Here is a 22,587-nt window from a genome sequence, read left to right as displayed (position 1 = left end):
GTGTGTGTAGTTGAGTGTGTTGGGAGCGTGATCGAGTAGCTGTATATTAGTGAATATTTTGTGTTTGTGTGTGCTTCTGAACGTGTGTTAGTGTGAGTGTGTTAGCGTGTGAGAGTGTGTGTTAGTGTGTGCATGAGTGTTAGTGTGTCTGTGTGAGAGTGCTAGTTTGTATGTGTTAGTGTGTGCATGTGTGTGTGTGCGTATGTGAGAGTTAGTGAGTGTGAGAGTGTCTTTGGTCCGCGATTTAAACGTGAGGCTTTTAGGAGAGTCACACACCGCAGGGATTTTGTGCCTGATAATTCTATTCACCAGAATCTACTAACTAAACTTGGAATAATGGGTAAAACTAAGTCTTTCCAACTGTGAATGAGAGTGTTAGTGTGAGTGAGAGTGTTAGTGTGAGTGTTAATGTGAGAGAGTTAATGTGTGAGAGAGAGTGTTAGTGTGTGAGAGAGAGAGTGTCGTGTGTATGCCGGTGGGTGTGGATGTGATGCCTTTGGCTTTGACTATATGTGTGCGTAGCAGCGTTGCCTGTGTGATCTGCCCGCCTTGCTAACCAGGTTAAACTGATGCAATTTGTATCTTCGGTTGCAATCGTTCAGGTTTGAGCCGGCGCGAGTTTCATTCCCTTTGCACGGATTGAACAGCGCGCTGCAGGTGAGGCTGATGTGTCCCAATTCCCCGTCTTACCCCTCTCCCCAGCCACTTCCCCCCTTCTTTTTGCATTCGCTTTTCTTGGTCAATTTTTTTACTGTCCTTTCCTCTCTTTTTTATTCTTTCTCTCTCTCTCGGTCATTTCTCCTCCCTGCGACTCCCGTCCCACGGTTTAAACTTCCCAGGGTCTGCAGGTTCTTTGGTCCGCGATTTAAACGCGAGGCTTTTAGGAGAGTCACACACCGCAGGGATTTTGTGCCTGATAATTCTATTCACCAGAATCTACTAACTAAACTTGGAATAATGGGTAAAACTCAGTATTTCCAAATGTGAGCGCACTGAATTTCAATTTACCAATCTCTAAGTCAACCGATGATTAATACTAAAGTTCGATATTAATTAATAATAATTAAATTACTAAAGTATTTGTACAAGCGTTCGCTAATATGCACATTTTAAAAAACTGTTTTACTAAATGTTAGGATTTAGCCCGTAATATTTTGCATGAATTATATATGATCTTGCATATTAGCTGTTGCATTAAAAAAAATGTATGCGGCCGTTTACACTAAAGTGTGGGCGCTATGTAAATATAGTAATTATATCATATGTTTTCAATATTAATAGTCCTCGAACTATAAATCCTGGATGGGTGTAGGGTCCTGACTCGGGGTAAGTGTTGGTCTGACACGGACATGTCCTGACATTGGTCGTCGTTCTATCGCTGATCTCATTCACCACACCCTACAAATATGCCCGACATTTCGCACCAGAAGTAACGGGATTAGAGAAAATTGCAAATTAAACCCAGCCCCAGTCTATTCCACGGTTACACACAGAATAGACACACCGAATCAAGAAACAAAACCTGGAATAAAACCAGTGGGAATGACCCAGCCGGCCGGGCAGCATCCAGGGAGAGGGTGACGGCGTCAACTTTTTGAAAGTCGATGACCTCTCGGTTCTAATGCAAGCTCATCATTAACGCGGTATCTATCTCTCTCTCTCTCTCAGCAGGCGCTGCCCCACCGGCCCACTGAGCATACAAACCAAACCGGTTCATTTGTCATCACTTGTCAAGTTAGAGGAGTCGAGACAAATCTCCAGTCAACACCAGCGCTGAAGGTAACTAAACCTGGTTGTAAATTAAATACTGACACCGTAGCCCAGCATTGAGAACCCATGGATAGACACAAAAAGTTGGAGTAATTTAGCGGGACAGGCAGCATCTCTGGAGAGAAGGAATAGGTGACGTTTCGGGTTCAGACCCTTCTTCCTGACCCCACCCGAAACATCAGCCATTCCTTCTCTCCAGAGATGCTGCCTGTCCCGCTGAGTTACTCCAGCTATTTGTGTCTATCTTCAGTTTAAATCAGCACCTGCAGTTCCTTCCTATACATTGAGAACCCATAGTTATATGGATTAGTGCAATTAGTTTTGTAATGGTACTGCGTTGTTGGTAGGAGGTGGGAACAATATGTGTTTGAGACATATGTGTAGGGTATGTGTGGAATAGAATGTGTTTGGACTTGACATTGGTCTATTAGGAATAGACGGGTGTGGTACAATAGGATTTAATTGAACCATTACACTTGAGTAATATTTTGTATTCGGTGTTGAATTGTCAGAACAGAAGGTAGTTGAGGCCAGTTCATTGGCTATATTTAAGAGGGAGTTAGATGTGGCCCTTGTGGCTAAAGGGATCAGGGGGTATGGAGAGAAGGCAGGGATGGGATACTGAGTTGGATGATCAGCCATGATCATATCGAATGGCGGTGCAGGCTCGAAGGGCCGAATGGCCTACTCAGCACCTATTTTCTATGTTTCTATGTAACATGGCTGGCTAACCCAGCGGAAGGAATGTTAACAGATACAAATGCAAGTGACCGGTGAGCCTATTGGGGAAGATTCCTCTTTGTTGGCTAGTGTTGCTGCAGTTACTGTCTGTGTGATGTGACAATTTATTATTTTGCTCAGCAGCATGAAGGTGATACAATATTTCAAGCGTGCACTTCACCGACTGCAGAATGGACCGGGCTACACTTACACCGAACTCCTGATCTGGTACTGTGAGAACACCAACACGCATGGACCAAAACGAATTGTGACTGAGGGTCCCAAGAAGCGGGCTGTGTGGTTCGTGCTTACTTTGGCCTTCACAGGCCTGGTGTGTTGGCAGTGGGGAATCCTGATCCAGAGATACCTGGCCTGGGAGGTCAAGGTTAGCCTACGGACTGGCTTCAAGGCAATGGATTTCCCTGCTGTCAGCATCTGCAACTCCAACCCTTTCAGGTAAAGTTCAAGTGCAAGTTCAAGTTTATTATCATGTGTCCCTGATAGGACAATGAAATTCTTGCTTTGCTTCAGCACACAGAATATAATAGGCATTGACTACAAAACACATGAATAAATAAACTGATAAAGTGCAAAATGACAGATAATGGGTTATTAATGTTCAGAGTTTTGTCCGAGCCAGGTTTAATAGCCTGATGGCTGTGGGGAAGTAGCTATTCCTGAACCTGGTCATTGCAGTCTTCAGGCTCCCGTACCTTCTACCTGAAGGTAGCAAGGAGATGAGTGTGTGGCCAGGATGGTGTGGGTCTTTGATGATACTGCCAGTCTTTTTGAGGCAGCAACTTCGATAAATCCCCTCGATGGAAGGAAGGTCAGAGTCGATGATGGACTGGGCAGTGTTTACTACTTTTTGTAGTCTCTTCCTCTCCAGGGCGCTCAAGTTTCCGAACCAAGCCACGATGCAACCGGTCAGCATGCTCTCTACTGTGTACCTGCAGAAGTTAGAGAGAGTCTTCCTTGACAAACCGACTCTCCGTAATCTTCTCAGGAAGTAGAGGCGCTAATGAGCTTTCTTGATAATTGCATCAGTGCTGTTGATGCGCTGTTGCAGTATTTCATCCAAAGGGCTCCTGCTATGATTGGCAAAGGAGGGCAAGGGGTGGAATTCAGGCAATCCTTCCCCACATGCAGGTAGTTGGAAATCCTTGACAAAAGCGTGTGGGTGTAGTGTGGGCCAGAGGAGGGGGAGGTTGGTGGGGGAATGTGCTGGTTTCAGGTCGGAGACCGATCACTCTTTGTGACCAAGTGTAGAATAAGGTTATGTGTTTGTACTGCCTCATTAGAAACACAGAAAAATAGGTGCAGGAGTAGGCCATTCGATCCTTTGAGCCAGCACCGCCATTCGATATGATCATGGCTGGTCATCCAAAATCAGTATCCCGTTCCTGCTTTTGGAGCATGGGAGTATGAGTCTCGTACTCCTGCTCCTACTGCTCATACTCCTAATCTTCCACCATAGCCCAGCAAATATCTTCTTTTCAAATGTTAATACTATTTTGTTTTAAAATATAAAAGCTCCCAAGGAATGAGGCAGGTAAATAGTCTTACGGGTCAACAGACAGTGAAATAGTGGAACAAGATTGATGGTAGACTCAAAGTGCTGGAGTAACTCCACGGGCCAGGCAGCATCTCTGGTGAAAACTTCTTCTGACTTCTTCAGATCCAGCATCGGCAGTTCCTTCCTTGTTTTCACCAGAGATGCTGCCTGACCCACTCAGTTACTCCAGCACTCTATGTCTATTCTTGGTATAAACTAGCATCAGCAGTTCCTTCCTGAACAAGATTGATGGGTTGGACTCACTGCTAACTGATAAGCTGGGAGAAGTGCGTGCTTCATCCACAGAGAAATGTACAGCAAGCTGTGAAAGAATACAGTATGATAGACACAAAATACTGGTGTAACTCAGCGGAGCAGGCAGCATTTCTGGAGAGAAGGGATGGGTGATGTTTTGGGTCGTCACCCATTCCTCTCCATAGATGGTGCCTGTCCCGCTGCTTTACTCCAGCATTTTGTGTCTATCTTTGGTACAAACCAGCATCTGCGGTTTCTTCCTACACAAAGAATAGAGTAAGCTGCTCGTTGATCTAGCTGTGGTCTTATCCTTGTTTCAGGTACACAAAGACAAAGCAGCTGCTACATCACCTGGATCGGTTCACCAAACTTGCACTGGAGCGTATTTCTGTTTATAGTCAGAATGGAACTGTTCCTGGTGAGCTGCCCATATTGGAGACACACTGGAGCCCCGTGGCATCACTGGTTATCATCGAGACCAACGACCAAGGAAAAGAGACTGTTCTACATGTCCTGGGGTCAGGTTCAAATCAGACCCAGACAGCAACAAGTGACAGGACGCAGACAGTGAGCTACAGGCTGGCAATGCAACTGGTGAGCAAAGGCAATGCATGTGTGTGCATGCGGGCATGTGTATGCATGCGTGTGGGTGTATGTTTGTGTATGTGCATGTGTACGTTTGTGTGCCTAATTGCATGTGGCTGAATGAGTGTGCATGCATCATTGCTTGCCTATGTGTGTTTGTTTATGTATGTGCTTGTGTATGCATGTGCATGTGTGACATGCATCTTTTTGTGTGTGTGTGTGTGTGTGTGTGTGTGTGTGTGTGTGTGTGTGTGTGTGTGTGTGTGTGTGTGTGTGTGTGTGTGTGTGTGTGTGTGTGTGTGTGTGTGTGTGTGTGTGTGTGTGTGTGTGTGAGCTTATGCATGTGTGCATGTGAGCATATGCAGTGTTTCAGACAGTTTTAGTGTTGGTTTGGCGAGTGCAATTTCTGCAGTGATGTATCCATGTGAGTGTGTAGTCTATATGAGCAGTTTGTGTACAGTGTATGTGCAATGCGAGTGTACAGTGTGCACAGCGACTGGTACACAGCATGTAGAGTGAGTGACACTGTGTTTCTCATTTCCCCCAGTGCAATGAGAATAGGTCGAGCTGTCTGTACAGAAACTTCAGCTCAGTGCTGGAGGTGATGAATGAGTGGTACTACCTACACTACATGACCATCCTGTCAAAAACATCTCGGTCAGAACGGCAGGCGATGGGCGAGCAGGCTGAAGATTTCATCCTTGCCTGTCTGTTTGGTGGGGAGCCTTGCAATCTTGAGTAAGTTGTGTGATTTCCCCTTTACCCCTCCCCCAACTGGAACAGGGCACCGGAGTGTGAATGGTCCAATTGCCCCAGACTACAGGAGATCATATTTACGTAATCCATTGCGGAAGAGAGAGAGAGAGGAGACGTGGAGTGTTCCAAATGGTGCGTTTTAATCATTCTACTTTTGGGATTACAATTCCGGGGAAAAAATACAAGATCTTCAGCTGGAACTTCACTTGGGCCAGCCAAATGAAGGGAACATCAGAAGCTGGGAATCCTGTCATGAGTGACTCACCTCCTGACACCACAAAGACTTTTCTCCACCTACAGACCAAAATAGTGGTGCTCCGTACACTTTCTATTAACCTGAATGAATGCGGCTGAGCAACATTGAAGAAGTTGGATGCTAGCTAGATGTAGCAGCTAGCTTGATTGGATTCATCCATCACTTTGAACATTCACGTCCCTGATGGTTAGAATAGCCTACTCCTGTTGCTATGTCTTATGGGGGGTTTTTGGGGTTCAAGAGGAATTAAACACCTCAATGGTCCAGAACAATAGATTGGAAAGGGGTTTAAATGCAAAAACATAAATAGCTTCCCTCCATTCCTTTGTTTTTCAGTAACTTTACCCAGTTGATGCATCCAATGTATGGGAACTGTTACATCTTTAACTGGGGTTCTGATGGCCATATACTGATGTCATCCAATCCCGGAGCAGAGTTCGGTACAGTCTGGATTTTGTATCATTATACTTGTTTCTCTCTGAGATTGTGCGTTCCTTGCAAGAGCAAAACAAATCAATTCATTGGTAACAGTGCCAAGTGCTCTTTATAGCCAATCTTGGCATAAATACCAATTCAGAAGCATTTAGTCTGTTTTGCGTGTTTGTGAATTTATTCATTTTCCCTTTTTTCACCATCTCTGTTGTCTTTTCTATCTGGCTGTTCCACCTCTCTCCATCTTTCCGTGCACCTCTCAAAGGAACAGCTTCCTCCCCTTTGTTATTAGGCTTCTGAACGATCCTTCCATAAGCTACGGTACTGTCTGATTCATCTCTACCCCATTGCAGACATTGAACTGGCTCTGGAACTGGTGCACCACAATGCTAAGAACTTTATTCTGCACTCTATATTTTTCCCTTTGCTCTACCTGTTGTACTTGAGTTTGACTTGATTGTATTTATGTGTAGCATTGACTAATTGGATTGAATAGCATGCATAATGAAGCTTTCCGCTGTAACTCAGTACACGTGAAAATAAAAAACCTGAACCTAAACCTTCTCCACCTTGAATCACCTGCCTCTTTCTTTCTCTTTCTCCCTACTTCTCCCTTTCTCCATTTCTCTCTTTGATTCTACCATCCCCATTCCTTCAGATGCCTTATTAGATCCAAGAAAACCCAACCACCCTTTCCAGATCAGATTCTAACTCCACATCACTAATATCAATGTTTTAATGCTCTCTGAAGTAACATAGACTCATCACTATTGATATAACATAGTCTCATCACACACACTCTTCACTATTGCTATGCTATGGTATTTAACACTGCCCCTGGCAGTAGCTTCCAGCCATGTACCACTCTCTGTGTAGAAAATTGCTTCTCGAATGTCCTTTAATATTCCCCCTTTCATATTAAACCTATGCCCTCTAGTATTTGACATTTCCAGCTTCCCTATCTATGCCACTTTCTTACACCATCTTCAGGTATAAAAAGTAAAATTACTTTAATACCGGAGGTCTGAAAATCATATAACAGTAGCTAGGGATGGGGAAAAAAACCCCTTTGAGAAAATAAAACATTGCTGTTCTTTTTCTGCGTAGGCCTGAAGATTGTGTTGGATATCGCACAAGATGATTACAACCCCTTCCTGCCCTTTGCAGCTGGCGCCAGGCTCATGCTTCACCAGCCGAACACCTATCCGTTCCTGCAGGACCTGGGCCTTTATGCTAGGGCTGGGGCAGAGACATCCATTGGAATATACGTGGTAGGTATGGCTCCTGGCAATGGGTGACTTGAAGAGTTTGGGGTTAGAGTGAATGCCCTTTCATTGCAAGGAGCTGGAATAATACCTGAAACAGTGCGGTGGGAAGGAAAGATGAGCCTTTCCACTATTTCCGGACCCAATGTTTTGATTGCATATTGTTGATTCAGCCAACGATGGTCAACTCACCATTGTGTAGGAAGGAACTGCAGATGCTATTTTTTTTTAAATAGACACAAAAAGCTGGAGTAACTCAGCGGGTCAGTCAGCATCTCTGGAGAAAAAGAATGGGTACTGTTTTCGGGTTGAGACCCTTGTTCAGACTGAAGAATGCCACCTATTCTATGCTCCCTGACTGGCTGAGTTGCTCCAGCTTTTTGTGTCAACTATCCATTGTCTGACACTGGGCTGAATCTTTACCCTCCACTCCAGCCATTACTCCTTGATTTTATTCATGTGTGTGTATATATTTATATTAAGGTATATGGACATACTGATCTGTTTTGTAGTAAATGCCTACTATGTTCTGTGTGCTGAAGCAAAGCAAGAATTTCATTGTCCTCTCAGGGACACATGACAATAAACTCACTTGAACTTGAACTTGTATCAAACATGAACAGGTCTTGCACCCAGAGATTGGAGCACTTATTTTGGGATTAATCATCAGGTGCATTGCCAAGGGCTTTATTATTTAAAATACCACCTTCTGGATATTGAAACCTTACGACTTCATTGTGCTATTGGTTAGAAATAAAATTCCAAACAATCCTAGAACTGGCAAACATTTAACCCTTAAAATAATAATAGCGATTATAGTGATAATTGCACCATTCCTGCTTTTCAACTGGCAGCCAATGTCTTCATTACAAGAACTTCATTGGCCCTAAAGCCATTTGGAGTGTTATGTAACTGCATGTCTTTCTTTCTTAGCTCCTTATGTGTGTTCTGCCTCTTCCCAGGATGAAATAGTGCGTTTGGGTGGTTCGTACTCATGCTGCACGTTTAATGGTTCGGATGTCAATGTCAAATCTCTTTTCAATACCACCTACACCATGCAGGTATGTCAGCCACTTAGTCACAGAGTCATATAGTGTGGAAGCAGGCCATTCAGCCAAACGTGCCCACACTGACCAACATGTCCCATCTACACTACTCCCATCGGCCGCATTTGGCCCATATCCCCGTAAACCTGTCCTATCCATGTCTAAACGTTTCTTAAACTTAGCGATAGTACCTGCCTCAATTACCTCTTCCGGCAGCTCATTCCATACACCCACCACTCTTTGTGTGAAAAAGTTGCCCATTAGGTTCCTATTAAATCTTTCACCCCTCACCTTAAACCTATGTCCTCTGGTCGCCGATCCCTCTTCTCTGGACAAGAGACTCTGTGCGTCTACCCGATCTATTCCTCTCATGATTGTGCACACCTCTATAAGATCAGCCCTCATCCTCCTGTGCTCCAAGGAATAGGATCTGCGCCTACTCAACCTCTCCCTAGAGATCAGGGTCTTTAGTCCTGGCAACATCCTTGTAATAAAAACAAATTCTTATTATCCCATCTTGTCCAATTTCACCCTGAAGGTGCAGCTTCAGGAATAAACCAAGTTTAGTTCTTAAACAGTGCATATTTTGGGGGCAGGGGTACCACAGGTACTGATGGGCTTTTGCAATGGGTTTGGACCACTGGAATGCGATACAATTAGAATGGAAGGGAAGAAAGTAGGTCCACTGGGTTTCTGTACAACAGCAATGGATGGAGATGGGCTGAATCCATTGGGATTAGAGTAATGTGCTATTGTTGCAAGAACAGTAAATTGTAGGAAAAGTACTTACAGAATACTCTGGGGAATTAAACCACAGCATTCCTATCCATCTAATGTTTCACCTCTATTCTATTCCCAGACCTGCCTGCGTTCCTGTTTCCAGGATCAGATGGTGCAGAATTGTGGATGTGGGCATCAAAATGACCCTCTCCCAGAGGGAGCACAATACTGTAACCAACAGGACAATCCAAGTTGGGGTAAATTAGTGCTTTACTTTGAAAGTCTCATCATAGTGTGTATATATATAGCATATACTGACAAACGTACTGAATCCAGAGCATGTACTAAGTACACTATGCCATATTATGGAATGTGGAGAGTATATGAGACCTGTCAGAGCTGGGGGGGGGGAGGGAGGGTATGTTAAACATAAATAGTCATCTAATAGAATCAATACAACATATTAAACTGCAAAGACCCAGTTGCAGAATCTATAAAGGCTATTAAAATGCTGGGGTAGTATGAAAACTGACTAGAGCCTTCATACTTTATTGTACATTAAAATAACAGAGTCCAAGCACAAATTGCACAGAATATTTAATGAATAGGCTTCCAACATGAATTGTAGAGGCGTGGATGCTTTGGAGAGCGTACAGAAGAGATTTACCAGAATGCTGCATGGATTAGAGAGTTTTAGCGACAAGGATTGTTTTCTCTGGAGCATTGGAGGTAAAGGGGAGACCCAATGGAAGTGTATAAAATCATGAGAGAAATATATAGGGTAGACAGAACATTTGTCCCAGGTGGAAGTGTCAAACATAGCTTTAAGGCCAGAGTGAGAAAGTTTAAAGAAATGCACAGGCCTAGATAGAGTGGCCATGGAAAGGGTGTTTTCAGTAATGGAAAAGTCGAGAACCAGGAGGATGAACCTTCAGATTGGAGATGAGGAGGAATTTCTTCAACCAGGTGTGGTAAATCTGTGGAATTCGTTGCCACAAGTTTGTGGGGACCAAGTCATTGGGTACCTTTAAACAAGGGCAGAAATCTCTATTAAAACATAGGGGGGGACACAATTTCTTGGTGGTCGCAAGCACACACACACGTGAGGCTTCGACCGTGGGCCCTGTGGACATTAACATCGGGAGCTGACCCGGTTGGTGACCAACTCCGAACTCCAGCAACAGCAGCTTTGTCCGCCCTGAATCGTGGGGCTTGAATCAGCTCGTTCGCGGGGCCTTTCATCGCCTGGCGCGGCTTAAAATCAGCCGGCGGGGGCTTCAACATCGGGAGCCTCGATCGCCACGACTCAGCAATTTGACCGCGGGGCAATGGAAGATCGCACGGCCGATTTTAAGCCGTGTCGGCCCGGGCGATGAAAGGCCCCGTGAACGGGCCGATTCAAGCTCCGCTCTATGATCATTCCTCCACCAGGACGTCTCCCTCCTCCAATCACCACGCTATCCTCAGTCCTACCCCCTACATCGGCCTCTGACTGACATCTCCCTCCTCCAATCACCACGCTATCCTCAGTCCTACCCCCTACATCGGCCTCTGACTGACATCTCCCTCCTCCAATCCTTGCGCTGAATCATCATGTCCCGCCCATTGCCTGCTGACTGACGTCTCTCGTCCAATCGGCGCCCTCGATCATCAGTCCCACCCCCACTGCCTGATTTTTAATAGATTTTTTTTTCTCATCGAATTTCAAAATCTGGATTACAAAACATTGGGGGGATTGTCCCCCACTTCTTAAAACATGGGGGGGGGGGGCGTGCCCCCCCCGGTCCTCCCCCCCTCACCCTGGATTTCTGCCCATGCTTTTAAAGCATAGATTGCTAGGTATTTGATTAGTTAGGCTCAAAAGTTCCAGGGAGAATGCAGGAGAATGGGGTGGAGAGGGAAAAATAGATCAGGCATGATTGAATGGCAGAGTAGACTAGATGGACTGAATAGCCTAAATCTGCTCATATATTTTACAGTCTTACGTAAGGTTGCCAACTTTCTCACTCCCAAATAAGGGACAAAAGGTCAAAATACGGGTCAAATTCCCGCTGGCAATTCGTTGACATATATATATAGATATGCAGTGAATAGGGTGGTATGGATCATGTGGAGACATAGAAGAATAACTTGGCATCATATTGGCCACAGACATCGTGGACCAAAGAGGCTGTTCCTGCTCAGTACTATTATATGTTCTATGAATGTGTATTAAGCTGAAAGGCTTCCATTGCTGAAATTGAACATTTATTCAGTTAAAAGTAACAGTTTATTAAGCTGATAAGATCGTACTATGTATTATGGAGATTATGCTCAAATGTCAGGGTCCTATTGCAGATTATTGTGCACTAAACGGGCATGTATATATCACACACCATTCAGTGTGTATGCAATTGATATGGTTGTGCTGCACAATTCACATTGCTTTCAACTGAAAGGGACAAATCAAGGGTTATGGAGAGCATATTGAATTAACGGGACATGGCTTTAAAGTTAGTGAGAGAAATTAGAGCACACTGGAGCTCCAATACACAACGGAGCTCCACACTGGAGCTCCTGGAGCACACTGTCAAGGGTGCTGGTGAAAGCAGATACGATAGTGGCATTCAAGTGGGCTTCTAGATTGACATAGGGAGAGATCATAGGGAATGTCGGCAATGGAGTGATGTGGATCACATCTCTCCAGACTGGTTCACCAGTGGTTCACCAGACTGATTCCTGGGATGTCAGGACTTTCATATGAAGAAAGACTGGATAGACTCGGTTTGTACTCGCTAGAATTTAGAAGATTGAGGGGGGATCTTATAGAAACTTACAAAATTCTTAAGGGGTTGGACAGGCTAGATGCAGGAAGATTGTTTCCGATGTTGGGGAAGTCCAGAACAAGGGGTCACAGTTTAAGGATAAGGGGGAAATCTTTTAGGACCAAGATGAGGAAAACATTTTTCACACAGAGAGTGGTGAATCTCTGGAATTCTCTGCCACAGAAGGTAGTTGAGGCCAGTTCGTTGGCTATATTTAAGAGGGAGTTAGATGTGGCCCTTGTGGCTAAAGGGATCAGAGGGTATGGAGAGAAGGCAGGTACAGGATACTGAGTTGGATGATCAGCCATGATCATATTGAATGGCGGTGCAGGCTCGAAGGGCCGAATGGCCTACTCCTGCACCTATTTTCTATGTTTCTATGTTTCTACATGCTGCAAAGGAGATTAGTTTTAATTGACATCATGTTCAACACAGACATTGTGGACTGAAAGGGACTGCTCCTGCTCTATGTTCTATGGACCCAGCAAAGATTACAGAGAGTGGATTAAATTGAGTTCCATCACAAATTACAGAGAGAGAAGATTGAGATGATCTCTACTAAACATATTTAGGAATATTTATTCAACTGAGAATATACCGCAGTGGATTATAGAGCATTTATTTAACTGGCTGGGTTCCAAAATGGATGAAAGAGACTGTGTTAGGGGAGGATATGTTAAGCTGTCAGGATAATGTCAATGGTTATAGCACATGAATCTGGCACGGTTCCATCACATTTATTGAAGTGTATTAAAACTGACAGGGTAGGATGTTGTCCTCCAATTATAGAAAGTGTATCAAATTGACAAGATCCAATACAAGCTGCAGTGAATGTAGTAAAATGACAAGATCCCCTTTCAAATTATAAGAAGTATCAAACTGATATGGATCCATTGAGAAGTTTAGAAAGTGCTTAAACCTGGCAGGAATCCATCACAGCTAAAAAAAAGTCTACCAAACTGGCTGGATCCCATCGCATACATCAACAGTGTTTTAAACTGACATGGCTCCTGCGATTATAGAGACTATATTAAACTGACAGGCCCTCATCGCAGATTATAGAGAACTCTCTCTTGGAGAATATTGGGAGCTGAATAAACTCATGATCACTTCACAGTTTATAGGCAGTGTATTCAATAAATTAGATCCCATTGTAGATTATTTGCGATGATCCATCACTGATTAAAAAGAGTGCATTGAATTGAAAGAGTCAAGTCAAGTCACATTTATTTCTATAGCACATTTAAAAAACAACTCTCGTTGGCCAAAGTGCTTTACATTTGTTATACGATTAGCACAACAAAACAGACTACATACATATATACATGTAGCCCTCACTCAGAGGACGTCAGCAAAGGCTTGGGAGTATAGATAAGTCTTTAGTCTTGACTTAAAAGAGTGGATGGAGGGGGCAGTTACGATGGAGAGGGAGTTCTATTACAAATTATGGAAAGGGTGTAGTGAACTAATTGAGATTCATCAACTCCATCACAAGTAATAGCGATTATGTTCAACTAACAAGAAACCGGCAGGATTTTAGACAGTGTAGTGAACTGACAAATAAAGCTCCATCATGGATTTAAGACATGGTGCCATTAAAGGCTCTGCTGTTTATTAAATAGACAAACAGCCATCGTGGATTATAGAGATTGTATTAAGACAAGGTCCCATTAAGTGTTGTAGAGAGTTTATTCAGCTGACAACATCCGACTGCAGAAAGTACCGATGGTATACAGGGACAAGATAACATTGACGGTGTATTGATCAGATAAAGCCCCTGTGGAGAGAGATAAATATTTGAAAGATCAGGGCATTGGGATTACAGGGCACAGAAGAGTTGAGGCCAACATAGATCAGCAATGAATATATTGAATGACAACAAAATTCTGGAGTAACTCAGCGGGAGAGGCAGCATCTCTGGAGAGAAGGAATGGGTGAAGCCAGCAAAGTCCGATCAAGGATAGTCCAAGGGTCTCCGATGAGGTAGATAGTAGTTCAGCACTGCTCTCTGGTTGTGGTAGGATGATTCAGTTGCTTGATAACAACTGGGAAGAAACAGTCCCTGAATCTGGAGGTGTGCGCTTTCACACTTCTATACCTTTTGCCTGATGGGAGAGGGGTGAAGAGGGAGTGGCCAGGGTGCGACTCGTCCTTGATTGTGCTGCTGGCCTTGCTGAGACAGCGTGAGGTATAAATGGAGTCAATGGAAGGGACTTAGGTTTGTGTTATGGTCTGGGCTGTGTCCATAATTCCATCAATGGTTTTTTATTCGATTTGACTGAGTCCCATCACTGAATTTGCTGAACTATTAATTATCAGATTTCCAATAGGGAAGTGACATTTATTTGACAGGGTTGTATAATGGATTATAGAGAGACCATTAATAAATTGACAATGATTAAATCTACTGATTACAGTCAATTGACAGCGTGGCCTGAAGGTGTGTGTACTAAATTGACAGGATTCCGCTTTAAAACATCGAATTGGCAGGCTGTCATCACCCATTATAGAGAGAGTAATCTGGTAAACTCACAGGGACAATATATAGCCTGTTCGATACATTGACACGGCCTCATTATAGGATGTGCGTAACGCAGTGTGAACATGGTCTCATTGCAATTTCAAATCAATACATTAACTTGACAGATCTCTATGGGGTCGTAGCCTCTGCAGCAAAATGTTGCCAGGACTTGATGGCCTGGACTACAATAGGGAGAGGTTGGCAGGCTATGACTTTATTCCTTGGAGCACAACAGGATGAGATGTGATCTTATAGAGGTATATAAGGTCACCAGGGAAATAGATAGGCCAAGGGGGAAATAGAGGGAAATAGTATTTTACCCAGAGTAGGGGAATCAAGAAACAGAGGATATTTAAAAGACATTTAGACAGGTACATGGATAGAAAAGGTTTATAAGGATATGGGCCAAACGTGGGCAGGCGGGGCTGGTGTAGATGGGGCCTTGGTCGGCATAGGCAAATCTGGCCGAAGGGCCTGTTTCCATGCTATATGACTCTAAATTGGCAGGGTGCCTTGTCGGAATGAACATAATGAACAGATTTACCGAGTCCTGGGTAATTATAGTGTGTGTATGGAATTGACAGAACACCATCACTGATTGTAGAGAAATATTCCAAGGAGAGGGTTCCATCAAAATTGCAGTTAGTGCATTCGGGAATGGCAAAGAATGTAATAATAGACAGAGGATTGCAAATGTATCAAACTGGCTAAATGTATCAAAATGTATAAATCTCACAACTGACTGTAGAGAGTTGCTGTGTTTAACCACAGGTGTTCGAGAGTGCATTGAATTCACAGATTCCCATCGCAGAGTGGAACTCAATTGACAATATTCCATCAAAGATTGTGGGGAATGCGATGAATTGACCGGGTCCCCTCACAAAACGCGGGCAGCATATTAAATTGACAGACCTTCACAGCGCATTGTGTTCAGAGTATTAAACAGACAGGATTGCACTGCACATTCTAGAGGTTGTGTCAAGTTGATGGCGTTCCATCGGGGACATGGCGTAAGTAGACATGAAGTTCCATCAGGCGTTATGTCACGGGCCGGTGGGAGTGCACCAAATTGGCAGGTTTCCACCCCCAACGCTGTGAGCTGTGTGCTGAATGACAGTCCCGTCAAAGATTCAATTGGCAGGGGATCTACAAAGAATAGTAAGTAGCAAGTGGGTCGAATTCTGCACGGCTCATTACTGAGACTGCCCGCTGACGGTACATTGGGATAGTTCATTACATTAACAATTACCGATCTGGGACGGTCAAGGGTGCATTAAATTCTCAGCGAGCTGAAATAAACTGTAGGAAGCCTCGTGAATTCACAGGATTTGGTGGGAGATTGTACAGAGTGTAAAGGGGCTGTCCCACTTGGGCGACCCTAGCTGCGAGTTTAGAAGAGTTTGCCCTGGACTCAAACTCGCAGCACAGTTGACACGAAGTCCTAGGAGGTTGCATGAGGTGGCTGGAACTCTCCTTCATGCTCGAGGGAGGTTCACGCCTACTCGCGGCCTCAGCTAGGTGGCGGAAAAATTTTCAGCACATTGAAAGATTTTCCCCGAGTAAAATCTGGTCGGCATGAGTTTTCTTCACTCGTAGTGCAGTGGAGTGGGGTCGCTATTTACTTACTGGCAGCCGAGGGCAGCCGTAGGCCATTTCTACTTCGCTGACCGGCCATTTTGATTGGCTCATTGGAGTTTCACGATCTAGGAAGACCTACCGGTAGATAAAATGCCCCGCTAAACTTTATTAAACTTCTTAAAAGTGTCTCCACTCCCTCCCCCCCCCCCCCCCCTTCTGTCTCCCTTCATTCCCCCCCCGCGCTCTCTAAAGGGCTTACCGTATTCTGTGGCAGCCATTTACCTTCCTCTTCATCGCGCAGACAGCACTTCTCTGCTGTCCCTAGCCCCCACCTTCACTCTGTGTGTGTGTGTGTGTGTGTGTGTGTGTGTGTGTGTGTGGAAGTGTGTGTGTATGTGCATGTGTGTGTGTGTAAGTAAGTAAGTAAGTAAACTTTATTTATATAGCACGTTTAAATCAACTCGCGTTGAGACCAAAGTGCTTTACATAGAAAAAAAAATAATAATAATAATTAAGCTTCCATACATCCATAGAAAAATTAAAATTAGTAAAAATGACACAACATATTGTATAATTCAACACAAACGTCCCCCCACAACAGAATAAAAAATTTCCACTGTGGGGAAAGGCATCAGAAAGTTCAGTCCTCTCCCTCTGTGATCACCCGAGGTCGGGGCCTATTTGTGGCCTCCGCAGCCAGTCCGATGTTTTCAGGCCCTCTTTCCAGAAAGCTGGAATGCCGGCATCGGGTGAACACTCCTCGGCGGCTTGGAAATGTCTGGAGCGGCCGCTTCCTCCCCGTAGACCGCGGCACCCGAAGTCTTCAGACCGCGCTGGTTGGAGCTCCGGCTCTGGTGATCTCGAATCCCAGGCTCCGCGGTGTTTAAATCCAGAGCCGCCTGCGACTGGACGCTCCGCAGCCACAGCTCCTCGGATGTTGGTCGGCGGCCACAGTACTCCGGAGCCCACCGCACGGCGACCCGGCAAGGCATCGCCCGCTCCGTGATGGTGTCCCAGCGCTGCACCGCCGCCGAAGCTGTAGTCCCGGCCGATCCCGACAGGAAACGCTGCAACAGTCTGATGGTAGGCCGCGAGGAAGGGGCGAAGAAGCAGCTCGGAGGGAAACCGCCTCTCCGACCAGGTAGGGACCAGGAAAAGTTTCCCCCTTCCCCTCCCCCCACCCACCACATAAAAGAAGACCTCCAACAAACATTTTGATGTAACAGGACTAAAAATAAAAATAAAAAAGGGTGAAAGGACGGACTGCAGGCAGAGCAGCCATACACAACGGCGCCCCACTCCTGCAGTCCCGCTCTTGTTGTGTGTGTGTATGTGTGTGTGTGTGTCTGTGTGTGTGTGTATATGTGTGTGTGCATGTGTGTGTGTGTGTGTGTGTGTGTATGTGTGTGTGTGTGTGTGTGTGCGTGCGTGTGCGTGTGTGTGTGTGCGTGCGGGCGGTCGATCCAGCTCGCGGTTTCAACGCGGCCGATTGATCCAGCTCGAGGCTTTCCAGGCGAGTGCCCTCAAGCTTGAAGGTCGAAGACACTCTTCTGGACTCGCGGATTAGGTCGCCCAAGTGGGACAGGCCCTTAATCAGTTAACATGGTCTCATCACATATTATAGTGTAGATAGGTCACTGACAGGTTACCACTGCCTTGTATTGACAGAGTCCCATCACGGATTGCAGAGAATGTACTGGGATGATTGAGTGGTGTCTACGATTATAATGAGCCAATCGACAAGCTTTCAGTGGGGTGCGGAGAGAGCATTAAGTTGACAAGATTCCATCTCGGACTGAGGGAGTATTGAACTGACCAGGTTAGCAGAATACTCTTAATTGGCAAGATCAAAGAGGGAAGGGGGGGTTACCCTCCCCAACTGTCAATGATTTTGGATAAAATTGACAATTAGCCCTCACAATTTGCAGAATAACTTTGACCCATGGCGTTTCACCACGGGTCGTGGGGAGTGGAGAATTAAATTGGCAGCGACCTGTTACGGATTGTGCAGAGCGCAGTAAACTGAGAACTCATCACACAAGGTAGACAATGTATAGTATTAAACACAGTCTTCCAAATCGGGTTGCAAAGAATGCATGAAATGTTGCCGTGTGCCACGTTCCACACCTGGAGACCCTCGGATGCTGAAATCTTGAGCAAAAAAGGTTGGAGGAACTCAACAACTCAGACCGCATCTGTGGAGGGAATGGTGTGTTGACGTTTCGTTTTGGGCCCTTCTTCAGATTCCCCACTCCATCAGTCTGAAGAAGAGTCCCACCCGAAATGTCGACCGTCCATTCCCTCCGCTCATGTTGCCTGATACCTGTGCTCTTTTGCCGATTAAGGGAGTATCTTCAATTGACAGAATCTGGGTACGAATTATAGTGATGGTATTAATCATTAGGTCTCCAGCGCATGTTGTAGAGTGTAGAGAGCGCACGAACTTGACAATGCCCGTCGTGAATCACATTAACAGCCGTCCATCGCGGATTGTGCATTGACAGGTTTATTACTGTCATGTATTACCAAGATACAGCGAGAAACTTTGTTTGCTTGCTCTCCAATCAAATCAGATAATACTACACATAAGTACAATCAAGCCATACTCGAGTGAAGAGAAAATACCAGTGTGCAGAACCTAGCTGTTGGTAGGGACCCATCAGGAATTGCAGATACTGTGATAAATTGATTTTTAAAAATCCACCATGGATTACTCCGGATGGATTAAACCACTAGTGGACATTTTAGATAGAGGATTACACCAGACATGTTTTTTTTAAAGGATTGTGGCTAGTACATTCAAAGTTTCTCTCAACCCCCCTCCCCTTTTCCAACCCTCTCCTCTGCTCCATCACCTTGTTTCATTCCCCCTCTCCCCACCTGGTTTCATCTATCACCCACATACTTAACCTGAACACACCTGATCCACGCACTTAACTGACTGGGTCCCCTGCGCTATCCCCTGATGGGTTCATCCACCCATCATCCCTCCTTATTTAGGTCTACATCACCTTTCTTATCCGATCCTAGCAACTGCAGTTCTTTGTGTCTCCACTTGTCACCTTCCAGTCTATACCTCTACCCTCTGATTCCCCCACCGGCTCCTCTCACTCTCTCCTTATCCATTGTAGCGGCAGATTTTTACATCGTTCAAGAGATTACTCCCTCTAGCCACTAAGTGGACTACATGGTTAAGGAGAATGACGTTATACGCATGCGAGCTTTTCGACGGGGACCTTCAGAGCTTCTTCACAGATAAATCTTCATTGCACACTTTTGATTAATATATCCTTTATTGTTGATGAAAAATAAACAAGCCAAATGGCCACTTCATCCATTTCTACCTATCATCCATCAATTGCTTTTCCACAACTCCATCCCTCCCTTCCCTCCCCCACCTGGCTCCATCTGCCCATCATTTATCTCCCCACCCAGCTCCAGTCCATGACAATCCCCCTCGCCCACACCTCTTTATACTGGTTATCTCCCTTCTACACGCTCAGTCCTGCTGCAGGATCTCAACCCAAAATGTTGACCATCCCTTTGTCTCCACAGATGCTGTTGACCTGTTCTTCCAGCATCTATTTTGCTCCAGGTTATCTTATCTGCAGTCTCTTGTGTGCCCATTGAACTGATATTGTCCACATATTAAATTTAGCGTAGCTATCACATTGACAAAGCACTGCTGCAGAATCTATTAAACTGACAGTGTCTTATCACAGTATCAATACTGCATTGACCATCTGTATTCCATCAGACAATGAGTGAATTATAGAAACATAGAAACATAGAAACATAGAAATTAGGTGCAGGAGTAGGCCATTCGGCCCTTCGAGCCTGCACCGCCATTCAATATGATCATGGCTGATCATCCAACTCAGTATCCCGTACCTGCCTTCTCTCCATACCCTCTGATCCCCTTAGCCACAAGGGCCACATCTAACTCCCTCTTAAATATAGCCAATGAACTGGCCTCGACTACCCTCTGTGGCAGAGAGTTCCATAGATTCACCACTCTCTGTGTGAAAAAAGTTCTTCTCATCTCGGTTTTAAAGGATTTCCCCCTTATCCTTAAGCTGTGACCCCTTGTCGTGGACTTCCCCAACATCGGGAGCAATCTTCCTGCATCTAGCCTGTCCAACCCCTTAAGAATTTTGTAAGTTTCTATAAGATCCCCTCTCAATCTCCTAATTTCTAGAGAGTATAAACCAAGTCTATCCAGTCTTTCTTCATAAGACAGTCCTGACATCCCAGGAATCAGTCTGGTGAACCTTCTCTGCACTCCCTCTATGGCAATAATGTCCTTCCTCACATTTGGAGACCAAAACTGTACGCAATACTCCAGGTGTGGTCTCACCAAGACCCTGTACAACTGCAGTAGAACCTCCGTGCTCCTATACTCAAATCCTTTTGCTATGAAAGCTAACATACCATTCGCTTTCTCACTGCCTGCTGCACCTGCATGCCCACTTTCAATGACTGGTGTACCATGACACCCAGGTCTCGCTGCATCTCCCCTTTTCCTAGTTGGCCACCATTTAGATAATAGTCTGCTTTCCTGTTTTTGCCACCAAAATGGATAACCTCACATTTATTAAACTTAAAAGTTCCATTATTGAATCTAGAGAGTACTAATTTGTCATACTGAATTCTAGAGAGGTTATTAAACCATCTGCATCCTTTTGCTGATTCTAGAAAACATTTTACCTGACAAGCTCCTGTTATGGAATCAATTACAGGGTCCCATTTCAGAATGTAACGATGGTATTAAATTGCCCAGCTGCTTGTGTGGCTTCAACCAAAAATATGTTCCTCAAGGTTACAGAGGATGTACCCAAAGTGGTTACATAGTTACACAGTGGCAGCAGGGTCATTGGTCTGTGGACTCCATGTCAAAAGAGATGAGATGCACCATACTTCTCTCTCTGCGGGCCATTCTGTACTTCGCTAAGCAAGCTTGGCTGGTAATCGTTCAGGAGTTTCAGGCACATCACCACTAAGTTAGGATGTTGAGTAGGACGGTTCCAATTGCTTTGCTGCAAGGGCTGAGCGCTGGTCATAAACTGAGCGGGAGGCCCAATGTTGTGCCACTAGTTGGTCACTTTAGCACCAAAATTCAGAAGAAACTCATTGCATGAGGTGGCACTACACTGTACTGCACTGAGTCTCAGTTGCAAATCCAGCTGAGGTGGGCAGTCTAAGTCACTAATAGGTATTTGTACCAAGTTTGCATCTCCTTGTTTCAAACCTCACAGGGACACTCGGCCATTGAGCATCTTCCAAGTGGCATGTAGCAACGACATATATTTTTCCTTCAGGAGTCAGCCTTCTGGACACATAACTCCCATTGGCAAATGATAACTGTACTTCTCTGAGCATGTTGATGGTCTTTTCCCGGGACATTTGCACAGTCTGGGACATGGGTACCTCCAGTCAGAATTTGCCTATCCCCATCCAATGCCTCGCCCTCCTTATCTTAATCTCTGTTTGCGTTCTCAATAGAGAAGCAGAGACTCAGTGCTTCGTCTTGCAATGAGTTTCTTCTGAATCTTGATGCCAAAGTGACCAAACAGTGGCACAGCATCAAGGTCCGTGACACTGGCAGCCTGGGCGGCCAGCTTTGGGAATGGGCCTTATGGAAGAGAAACATGCCACGTGACCAGTTGTTGACGTTTCCAGCAGCCCTATCAATCTGGGCTTCATGGGGGTATTAAGAGTGTGGGACGATCCCATCAGAGCTGATTTCCACAGGGTACATTGGATCCAGGCCCTGAAAACCAGGAGCCGGTCCCACAGCGTGAATCATCCCCGAGAAATATCCTATTCCCCATGGAAGGGATTCCTGTATGGGTTGTTCCACCTCTTCCCCGTTCTGGTCTGTCATCCATGGCTGTCCGCTCTGCCATTTGTCCACAAGGGGGAGTCTGTGTTGGTGTCCCTCCCACTTTATATTGTGGGCCCAGAGGTAGAGCATCAATCCGTGGTCCATTTCCTCCACAGATGCTGCCTGACTCACTGTCCTCCAGCACTTTGCGTTCTGCTCAAGATTCCAGCATCTGAAGTTCCTTGTGTCTCTGACACAGTTAGTAGCTGGTTCGTGGACACCCAGGTCACCAGTCACATCTACTGCATTGACAATCCATGTCTCATGGATTTTCGGAACATGTAAGGTTTCAGCCCCAATTTTATTCCTCGAAGGAGCTGCTCCTTGCATTGTGGCCCCACGCTCCTGATCTCTGGTTACCCAGAGCAGATGCAAGTAGAGTGCATGAGGAAGGGGGGGTCAGAGAGTTAGAGAACATCTCGCCTGCTTGCTCCTGGACC

The 22,587-nt window shown here is 45.2% G+C and overlaps 1 protein-coding gene across 2 annotated transcripts in view; it reads left to right on the top strand.

The window, feature by feature from the left end:
• The first annotated feature begins 559 nt into the window (after nucleotides 1-559).
• The window catches only part of scnn1b (sodium channel epithelial 1 subunit beta), a 29,072-nt gene continuing 7,044 nt past the window's right edge, over nucleotides 560-22,587 (top strand). Inside the window, exons 1-9 of one of the 2 annotated variants that reach the window (XM_033040894.1) lie at nucleotides 560-657; nucleotides 1,669-1,779; nucleotides 2,635-2,946; nucleotides 4,621-4,894; nucleotides 5,433-5,623; nucleotides 6,234-6,337; nucleotides 7,437-7,600; nucleotides 8,557-8,655; nucleotides 9,500-9,617. In XM_033040894.1, the coding sequence (XP_032896785.1) occupies nucleotides 2,636-2,946; nucleotides 4,621-4,894; nucleotides 5,433-5,623; nucleotides 6,234-6,337; nucleotides 7,437-7,600; nucleotides 8,557-8,655; nucleotides 9,500-9,617 (1,261 nt within the window). In that variant the 5' untranslated portion in view covers nucleotides 560-657; nucleotides 1,669-1,779; nucleotide 2,635. Of the gene's footprint in view, nucleotides 658-1,668; nucleotides 1,780-2,631; nucleotides 2,947-4,620; nucleotides 4,895-5,432; nucleotides 5,624-6,233; nucleotides 6,338-7,436; nucleotides 7,601-8,556; nucleotides 8,656-9,499; nucleotides 9,618-22,587 lie in introns of both variants that reach the window. The other variant, XM_033040895.1, reaches the window with a different exon arrangement.

Source organism: Amblyraja radiata, chromosome 22 (assembly GCF_010909765.2).
Source record: "Amblyraja radiata isolate CabotCenter1 chromosome 22, sAmbRad1.1.pri, whole genome shotgun sequence".
Classification (NCBI taxonomy): domain Eukaryota; kingdom Metazoa; phylum Chordata; class Chondrichthyes; order Rajiformes; family Rajidae; genus Amblyraja; species Amblyraja radiata.
This window is presented reverse-complemented; position numbering and strand designations above follow the sequence as displayed.